Source organism: Lactuca serriola, chromosome 7 (genome assembly GCF_051521515.1).
Source record: "Lactuca serriola cultivar US96UC23 chromosome 7, Lser_US96UC23_V15, whole genome shotgun sequence".
NCBI lineage: Eukaryota > Viridiplantae > Streptophyta > Magnoliopsida > Asterales > Asteraceae > Lactuca > Lactuca serriola.
Window position 1 is genome coordinate 122,939,357 of NC_136414.1, and position 10,031 is coordinate 122,949,387.

The window sequence follows — 10,031 nt, forward strand, 5'->3', positions numbered from 1 at the left end:
TATAGATTTTCTAAGGCTATTTTGATGGGAGGGCATTCATGTCTTTTATGGTAGGACACACAAAAAATTGCAAATTCTGTCCGGTCGTAGTCCAGTGCAAGCCAAACACAGTAAGTAGTGTAAACTGTTGAAGGTCTTAAGAATTCTGTTTTTTGGTTTGTTTTGTTTCTATGGACCTAGCTATTCGCACTGCTGACAAAAATTATATATCAATCATCATTCTGTATGCAGATATACGATTTTGACAGAGATTATAAAGATATTGGTGTTGTTAGATTCACAATTAAGTGCTGTGTTGTGAAAAACTGCTTGCCTAATGCTAAATCAGATACACTTCTTGCCGCATGGAATCCTCCTTCCGAATGGGGAAAGTAAGTAAATCTAGATTGCCAATACTCTCTGGCTGATTTTTACCTTTTCAGGTTACCGATATCCACAATTGTAATTCTCATACGAATGAACCTCATGTATGGTAAATTCAGTGCATTCATTTCACTGTTGATGACCTTGACCATGCAAACGTTTTCATTTCATTTTTCTTGTTATGCCACCTCCTTTTCTTGTTGTCTTGAGGCATTTTGGCAAGCATTTGATTAGCCCCAACTAATTCTAGAGTGCTAGCTTTTAGTTGATTTGCTTTAGTAGAGTTATTCTGTTATCTTTTTGGCTTTAGGGAAAGAATGGTCTTTTTGGTATTATTATGGTTGTTATTGGATGTTAGGGGCACTATCTTTGTCTGTCCCAGGTCTGTTTTTTGGGACCTGAATGTGTATACAAGTTATTCCTGAATGATGCGATACTAGTTTTGTGGGGCCGCAGGAAAGTCATGATTCGTGTAGATGCCAAACTAGGCGCTCCAAAGGATGGTGCCTCACCTATTGAATTGTTCCAGGTATCTCTATCTACAAATGTGGTGTATCAGTATTTTCAATACCCATCTTGGTGTTTGAGATTACATATGTCCATATTTTTGGATTGCTGCACAATTTCTTTTACCTATTATCACTATCATTATGATTTACGAAATGTTGATCCTATTGAGTGTTTTTATTGTGTGTGATTAATAATAGTCAATAATTATTTGCACATATGACCATGTTTACATGTTTGAACATATAGGCCGATGTTTACCCCTTGAAAATACATTTGACTGAGACGATGTACCGGATGATGTGTGGATATTTCTTTACGGAGGAGGAACAAGACAGCCACCGGCGGCAGGTCATAAGCTTACTACATATATATATATATATATATATATATATATATATATATATATATATATATATACATATATATATATATATATATATATATATATATATATATATATATATCCACCACACATAATAAGTTTTTTGTTTAGGACTTGAGAAGTTGAATGTGTGATTTTTTGACAAATAGGAAGTTTGGAAGGTCTCGACAACTGCTGGTTTAAGAAGAGGCAAAACCAAGGAATTAGAGGGATCCTCCAAATCAACCACTACCGACCCCTTGGTATTGGTAAGTCTTAAGATTTATTTTAGTGGTTTCATTTAGTAAGTAATGCTTGATGCATGGATTTAGGCATCAAAGAAAGGGAAAGTATCAGGCCATGAGTTAAGGAGAAGCTCTTCTTTTGATAGAACATGGGAAGAAAATGTAGCCGAATCTGTGGCTAATGAACTTCTAGAACAAATGCAATCCTTAGAACAGGAAGAGTTGAGTAAACCTAAATCCAAGGACTCAAAAACTTGTGCAAAATCATCAAAAACTGGAAAACCTTCAAAACCTGGACATGAAGAAAAGAAGGTAGGTAAACCAACCGACGGAAAGAAAGGCAAGCCTGAGGTGATTAGAGAGTTTCATAATATCAAGATAAGTCAGGTATTTCAGAGATAGATAAAAAATTATGTTATGACTTCTTTTCCAAAGTTTAAGTAAGTAGAGCACTTCTTTTTCCATTGAAACAGGTGGAACTACTGGTGACTTATGAAGGTTCAAGATTTGCAGTAAGTGATCTGAGGTTGCTGATGGATTCATTCCACCGTGTTGAATTCACTGGAACTTGGAAGAAGCTGTTTGCCAGAGTTCAAAAGCATGTTATTTGGGGAGTCCTCAAGTCTGTCACTGGAATGCAGGTAAATAACACCTAAATTCAGTCTCTGATAACTTCAAACCACTTAACTTTTTGAAGACAAAAGACGTTAAGATGTACTTTTAAAGCACAGTAATGAATAATTAGCCAAAATCGTGCTAACTGCTGGTTAAGGTTAATTAGCAAAACAGGCAACAATGCATTTCCATGACTGAAATGGCAATGATAGTTTTTCACAATTATGAGAGGTAACAAATTACTTTGGAATTAGATAGCATCATAAATACAGGCTATGAAATCTAGTGTACTATGCTTGATTTGATACAGTTTCTATGGTTTAAATGAGCAGAAATGGTAAAACTCTCCAGAAATAGACTGTTATCGAGAGTGGGCATGTCTCTTAGATATAGGAATTATTTCGTTCGTTTATGTTTTTCCTACTTTTCTTTTCGATTTTTTGCTTTATTATCAGTATGTTTATGTACAGTTCCCTATCAGATTGGTATTAGAGTGTAGTATCATGGCCCAAAATTTGTAGCCGAATCCACAGCATCTAAGCTCACTTAACACTTTGATAATTCTACAAATAGATATCTCTAGAACTGTCCCTTCCCTGTACATAGTAACATTTATCTATAATGTAAGTATGTAGCCAGTTGAGTAGTTGTCTATTCGTAATTCATGTACGCCCAAGTATTAGTAGGCCACCCTTTTTCATTTGTAAAACACTCCGCCTTTGATACTAACAAGAGTGTTTCTTGATTTCTCTAAGGGTTATAGTCCTTCTCAATATGTACCTTCAATCCCCTTTTAGAGCCTCTCAATGGGCTTACTTGGTCTCTAGAGAGTAAGAATGTCAAGTTCTACACATGCTAGAAATTTAAGCACGTGAAAAGTGGTCTCATAGGAAGAGTTCCACAATGAAAGGATAAAACATAGCTGTCCACCGAAAGCAAGTATATAGGCATGATTGAAAGATCATTCCAAGAGCGACACAAGTCGAGGAGCAAGTCACGACCTTCCGTAAGTCCCTCTGGTGAAGCAACATAGTTCTGAATCTTCAACCATCACTTTCTTATATATGGATCTAAAGTACACATGAGAGAAACAGAGGAGGCCATCGAATTGTCACTTAAAGAGAATGTTGGTATATTAATGGTGGCTAATGCGATGATGGCCAACCTTAGACAAGAGCTCTAGAAAGAGATGGAAATGTATCCCATGAGCTCAACAGTCTTTATAAGTTCATTGAAGACATGCTTTGAATTATCAAAAAAGAGATGGATTCAATGTGTCGGGGTGGAAAACCTTTTAGCAATCAGCTAAGCCTCGACAATATTAGTAGTCACGGCTTCAAAAGTTCTAGAGCTTCATGTGTTCAACAACACCTGGAACATTACCATGGTCGAAAACTCTCTTTGACCTTGAACAATACTTTAAGTCCAAGCAGCTAATCGATGATGCGGCAAAGATTGACAATGTTGTTAAGTTCCTTCAACTTTTGGCCCAACTATTTGTGGATAAGGAAGCATTGAAGAGAAGGGAGGGACGAATGTACAACACTAATATGTGGAATATTTTAACGCAGAGTTATGCAAGAACTTTGTTACACACAATGTTGATTAGTGGGGAGATAAAAACGACCAAGATTCCACTGAATATGTAAGATAATAGACAATATCTTAGAGTTAACCAACTTTATATTGAAACTCAATGATGTGTCAAATAGGGGCACCTTATTGAACGATGAAATTGAAGATTGGGCACATGTGGACCTTGAATAACACAACAAGCATATCCTTAAAGACAATTACACCGAACAATTTACTTGTTCAATATACATTGAAGTTGAGGATCCTATCCATGAAATAAGTAATGGAGAGAACGTTACAAGGTAGAAGGAAAATGGAAACAAGAGTGGAGCCCTTCCCTATAACATGGCAAATCAAAATGCCAAGTTCAACAACGCGCCCAAAATTAGTATTGTCACTTTTGAAGAACGAGAATGAAGACTCAAGGTTGTTATTCCTTGATCTTATAATAAATGGAAAGGGTGTTCTCTCATTGGTTGTCATTGGATCCTTTGATAATTTCGTGGATGTTTACTAAACATGGGCACTATGCTTCATTTATACACCAAAAAAAATGCAATCATCTTAGAAAAAAATGGATCATTTTAGAATTATTAAAACAAAGGTCTGCATCGACAATCAACCTAAAGGTCTAACTTACACCATACATATGGATGATTTTGAGGTCAACTTAGGAATTTCTTTCTTCCATGAAGCTCATGCGTTACGAATTCCAACTGATTGTTCCATTGCTATACTCAGTAACAATCAAATTCAAGTAACTAACTAAAGTGAAGAGGAAGAAGGAAACTCTTCATCCTGTTCTCGTAAAATGCAGCAGATTGCCAAGTATGACAAGGATGATGGAAATAAATAAGGCATAGTTGATAAGCATTAATATATCAAGTTACCAAAGGAGCCACCTCAATACAAGGAAAACAATGGTCGCGTACCAACTTAGATGGAAGAAGTAAGTCTAAATAGTAAGAAAAGTAAGAAGAGGAAGGGAAAAAGAAAATACTCTTCAACAATGCACGCAGTATAAAATTAACGGTAGAAGATAACTCGTGATAAGGATGCCATGAAATCAAGTTGGGAAGAGTTTCATCACGACCCTAAATCTTTAGCCCGATCTAAGGTGAGTAAGCTTATGAAACACTTAAAGACAATTCTAGGGTAGATATATCTAAAGTATCCTTTCATGTACATAGTAAAATATTTCAGGAGTGTTTCTATTCAAGTAGTTGTTTATTCGTAATTCGTGTAAGTCCATGTATAACCAAGCCACCCTTAATTTGTGAAAGAAGTCCTTAGATATCAATAAGAGTGTTTCTCACTTTGTCTAAGTGTGAGAGGTCATTTTTTCATTAATTTGTCTCGATTCCCACTATAAATGTTTCACATGCCTTTTTCTGCCTTCCAGATAGGCTTGCGTGGACCCTTGATTGCAGGACCGTCTGGTAGCGTATCGGTTAAAAGTTTAAGCTAGTGATAGGAAACTTTTGGAATGACTATTGTAAGAGAAGTGGAGAACATGAAGATGAAATTGCTAATTAGATAACACTGTAAACAAAGATTAAGAGATTTTGTGTAGTATGTTTGATTCCATAAATTCTCTAGGGTTCGCTAATGAGAGTTGGTTTGCCTTTCGAAAATAGACCATCATCTAGGTGAGTTAGCTAGCTATCAAAATATAAATTATAGGTGTTATTGCATGTATCCATTTACTTGGTTTAAAAGATGATGTTATTATTTTGGTTTACTTAATTTATTACTAGTTTATTATGCTTTTCTGTTGACAATCAATATATAAATATTGGTTGCTGCAGGGTAAGAAGTTCAAAGATAAGTTGCATAGTCAAAATAAAGAACCAAATCTAGCGAATGTCCCAACACTTGATCACGATAGCGACAACGATGATGGCTGCAAATCCGACAATCATGGTTTAGCTTTTCCTAAACGGTCTACTGTTGCTGCTGTTGATGGAGCTGGTGATGGATTTGTTACCTCTGTTAGAGGACTATTCTCGACACAACGCCGCAAGGCCAAGGCGTTTGTCCTTCGCACAATGAGAAATGAAGGAGAAGAGTCAATGCCTGGTGACTGGAGTGATAGCGACGATTATTCTCCTTTTGCTAGACAACTCACTATAACGAAAGCAAAGAAGCTTATCAAACGCCACACCAACAAGTTTAACTCTCAGAAAGGTTGCATTGGATATCATATAAATATACCCATGTATTGTATGTGATGCATGCATTTATGTAGTATATTTGATACATATATACATCCATAGATATGCATAATATTCCATGTACATTGTGTTTTTATCACACACATTGTGTCTAATGATACATGCGTGCTTGATATGTATATTCATTATCTTGGACATGTTGGTCCTGATACATATACATGCATGCATGTATCACACACATTATGCTTCATACATCATACATACATGCATGTATCGCACACATTGTGCCTCATAATATAAATGTGTATGTATCAAGCAAATTCCCCCTTTTTTTATCTTAAGATTTCATATAACAACATGATATTTATTATGTTGTCATAATAAAGGTTAAAAATGCTATCCCCTCATTTTTTTTTATATAAAACTCATTCCTGAGTTAGTGACGATGCCTAGTTGTAACATGCTCCATAATTCATAGGTTGTTTTGCTATATACTAACATAAAAATGATACCAAAGTATACTCAGCGAAATAACTTGAGAAATTTTCGACTAATGTAGCTTCCCTTATGCATCAATCAGGTTTTTCTTTTGACGGACTTCCATTTTCACCGAGAGATCACCAGGCATCTGAAAGTGATTCTTCGAGTGGTGATCCTTTTGAGGAATACCTCGAGTACAAGGCTGCCCAAGAAAAAGCTGCCCAAGAAAATGATGCCCTGGAAAACGCTCTTGCTGAAAAACCACCATCCACACCATAATATGGTTGTAAATACAACCCAGGTTCATCAATTCAACGAACCATGTAGATATATAAACAAATTATGGTTTCTTTATATTGGTTTAACTGCAATTTTGATCTTTCTTTCGATCTTATATATGAGAGTTGTATACGCGGAACAAATTTATATGTTGTAGATGTTCTAGTTACCACTCAAGAGGTTCATGATTATGTATACATGAAATTTCTATATTTAGAATCAAAATAAATGTGAAATTTTTTACGATCATTGCAATTGAACTAATTATATTAATATATATTTATTGGATGGTACACAATGTTCAAAAATTAAGAAACAATTTTCTTAAAAGCATGAAGCTAAATCACATGCGGCCACTTGGGAAGATGAGGAACAAAAGGAGTCTCATGCCTTCGACACAATTCGATTTCTCCATGATATATTGTTAGGGCTATAAACATACCGAATTTTTAAAGAACTGTTCATGAACTATTCAGCAGAAAGTTAGTTTGTTTAATAAATTAATGAACCAACATGAACACAAGTTCTCGTTCGTTTACTTAAACGAACGAACATGAGTATTGCTCTCGTTTGTTCATATATGTTCGTGAACATTCATTTATGTTGTTCGTTTATCTTCATTCATTTAAGTTCTTTTTATGTTCATATATGTTCAAATGTGTTTAAATACATTACTATATTATATGTCCAATTATGTTTGTTTATCTCTGTTCGATGTTAATTTGTTCATTTATGTTTGTTTGCCATGTTCATGAACATAAATAAACGAACATGAGCAATGAAATTTGTTAAACGACTAAACATGCATGAATAAGAAAACTCGTTCGCTTATCTATTCGTCTTCGTTTGTTTGTTCGGCTAACTTAAACGAACAAATGTTTGTGTTTGTTCGATACGTTTATAGCCCTGTATATTGTACCTCTACAAAACAAAAATGAGTTACAACTTCTCATCATCGGTGATGAAAAAACAAGAGGGATGAGATATGACATTGCGCCTTATGTCGTGAGTCAAAAGGTTGTATCATCCATGCTTTTTGCTAGGGTTTTACATAGACTTATTCACATATCTCTTTATAGACAAATAAGTTTTTTTTTCCTTCTCCCTTTAGGGAGTTTCTTCTATTTTGTGCATGATATATGTTATAGTGTGATTTAGATTTCGGTGCTGCGAATATAACCAGAATATAACTTGAATATAATCTGACATGAAAGAAACTAAGAAAACTCAAATGACGAATTCAATGGGATAAGTGTTGGGAGTAAGTTGAAGCTTGTTAGAATACTCCCATCAACAACCAAAGCCAACCCATCTATCTACTAAAAAAATGTTGTATTTTATTCAAAAATTGGTTTCTAAAAACACTAACAACGGCAACGGAAGCATTAAAATGTTGAATAAACTTAAAACCATTTTAACCCATCAAGGACCATTTTGCATGAATATGAAATATTAATAACAATCGTAGTGTAACACCGTAAAATTTAAACAATTTTTCGCATTTTAAAAATCATATAATTTCATTCACATCCACGTTTTAACACGTTGTATCATCATCATCTTAATACAAAACCCCAAGATCAAAATATATAAACTCCAGTGTGCGTGTGTACGAGTCATGTTGGCGCCTTCCCGCGATCATCGTTGGTACCTGAAACATCACACATAACACTGTAAGCATATTTGCTTAGTGAGTTCCCCAAAATACCACATAAACACATATCAGCCACTCAAGGTTGTAACTCTATTGACCCTCTGGTCGAATATCTCTGTGGGACCCTCTTGGTCCCATAACTCTGTAGACCCACTAATCGTAACTCTGTAAACTCTGAATCATGCATATCACATATCACAATAAATCACAACACATAATAACATGCAAATACCCTGGCATATAACTCTAAAATACTCTGTCACATAATTCTGTTACCACACTAGGTAAAGTATAGTGAGAAGACTCACCTCAGATGTCTCGGTAAATCTCTGACTCGGTAGAAATATGATCTAGCCTCTGCCTAATCACATAAAGTAAATATTCTCATAAATATAACTCTCGGGACTAGACTCAACCCTCTCTAGGCACCCTCAGGAGGCAAAAGACCATTTTACCCCTCTTTTAGCTCAAAGGCCACATTGTTGACCAAACCCTAAAAGTCAACAAAAGTCAATGGTCAAACTTTGACCTGACTCGTCGAGTGCACTTGCACGACTCGACAAGTCTACACGTGTCCACTAACTCTTTAATCCCGCTTGGCACGTCGAGTTCCTCCCCTTGCTCGACAAGTCACACCTGGCATGAATCACGGGGCCACCCTGACTCAACTCGCCGAGTCTCAAGAAGAACTCGGCGAGTTCCACCTTGAACTCCAGTCCCCTAATCCCCCTCTGACTCACTGAGTTATTTCCCAACTCGGCAAGTCTACTCACTGAGTGATTTACGGGAAACCCTAACCCTACTCGCCGAGTCTGATCTTTGGACTCGGCGAGTTCATGCCATGCACAAACTCCATAGACCTCCTGAGGTCAGATCTGTTCCTTTAATCCATATATCTGACCTTCCCAAGCATGCTAATCACGTAAAGTTCAGACCTTGACACACATATAACATTTAGATGGTCTCACTTGGTGATTTAGCCCCAAAAATAACATCCTAAGTTCATGGCTCCCAAAATAGCTCATAAAGCTCCAAGGCTTAAGGTCTCTGGACCTCTTTGAGTCCAGATCCAAAGCATAAACTCGAGAGGGCACCAATTTCTCCACATATCCATCCTCTAAAGGGGGGTTAGAAAACCCTAACTCTAAGAATCAACACCAATCTGAAGAAGGTCCGAATAAATACCTCAAGATGAAGTCTATGAACTCTGAAGTCACCAGAATCGCACCTCCTTCAGCCTCCTCTTGCCTTGGTCACCTCCTTCTTGCAATTACACCAACAAAATGATCAAGAATGGCCTCTCCTTCCTGACAAACACTCTAGATCTCTTAGGGTTTCTCTATGGGGTTTGGTAGCCACAAATGACGACCCTAAGGGCCTTTAAATAGGTCCCAAACCCAAGAAATTAGGGTTTCATTAAACAGCGTTGAAGAGAATTGTTATCGAGATTTACGAAAGGAAAATATGATTTAAGTGATTGAAGAGTTAGAACACGAAGAGTAAATATTAATAAGATCTTATATTGATGAAGACTGATTACAGAATAAGCAGAAAGGATATTTGTGTTTCAGAAAGTTATCCTGTACTTCCATCCTCAGTCCCTATTTATAGGGAACATGAGTGTACAAAAAATATACTAAGTCTAAACATTACACTTCGCACAAATATGACTTAGTAAAATAACATAAAGATGCGAAACTATACAAACACAATATTCGACTTTTACAATTTTGCTTCTACAATCTCCCCCTTTGTAAACAGTCAAAGCTATTCAG

General features: G+C 36.2%; 1 protein-coding gene across 1 annotated transcript; it reads left to right on the plus strand.

The window, feature by feature from the left end:
• Positions 1-38: 38 nt before the first annotated feature.
• Positions 39-6,781, plus strand: LOC145064326 (protein SABRE-like). The gene is made up of 9 exons (XM_079011799.1): positions 39-110; positions 232-371; positions 820-892; positions 1,120-1,221; positions 1,405-1,503; positions 1,567-1,866; positions 1,953-2,120; positions 5,478-5,856; positions 6,424-6,781. Exons 1-9 carry the CDS (start codon positions 39-41, stop codon positions 6,600-6,602), a joined length of 1,512 nt encoding a protein of 503 aa, XP_078867925.1. The 3' UTR covers positions 6,603-6,781.
• The last annotated feature ends 3,250 nt before the right edge of the window (positions 6,782-10,031 follow it).

What these genes read in the sequence shown, in the direction of transcription:
- LOC145064326 (XM_079011799.1), top strand. Translation starts at nt 39, where the DNA reads ATGTCTTTTATGGTAGGACACACAAAAAATTGCAAATTCTGTCCGGTC. An exon ending in TCCAGTGCAAGCCAAACACA is followed by an intron (nt 111 to 231) that starts GTAAGTAGTGTA and finishes TTCTGTATGCAG; the next exon opens with ATATACGATTTTGACAGAGA. An exon ending in AAGACAGCCACCGGCGGCAG is followed by an intron (nt 1,222 to 1,404) that starts GTCATAAGCTTA and finishes TTTGACAAATAG; the next exon opens with GAAGTTTGGAAGGTCTCGAC.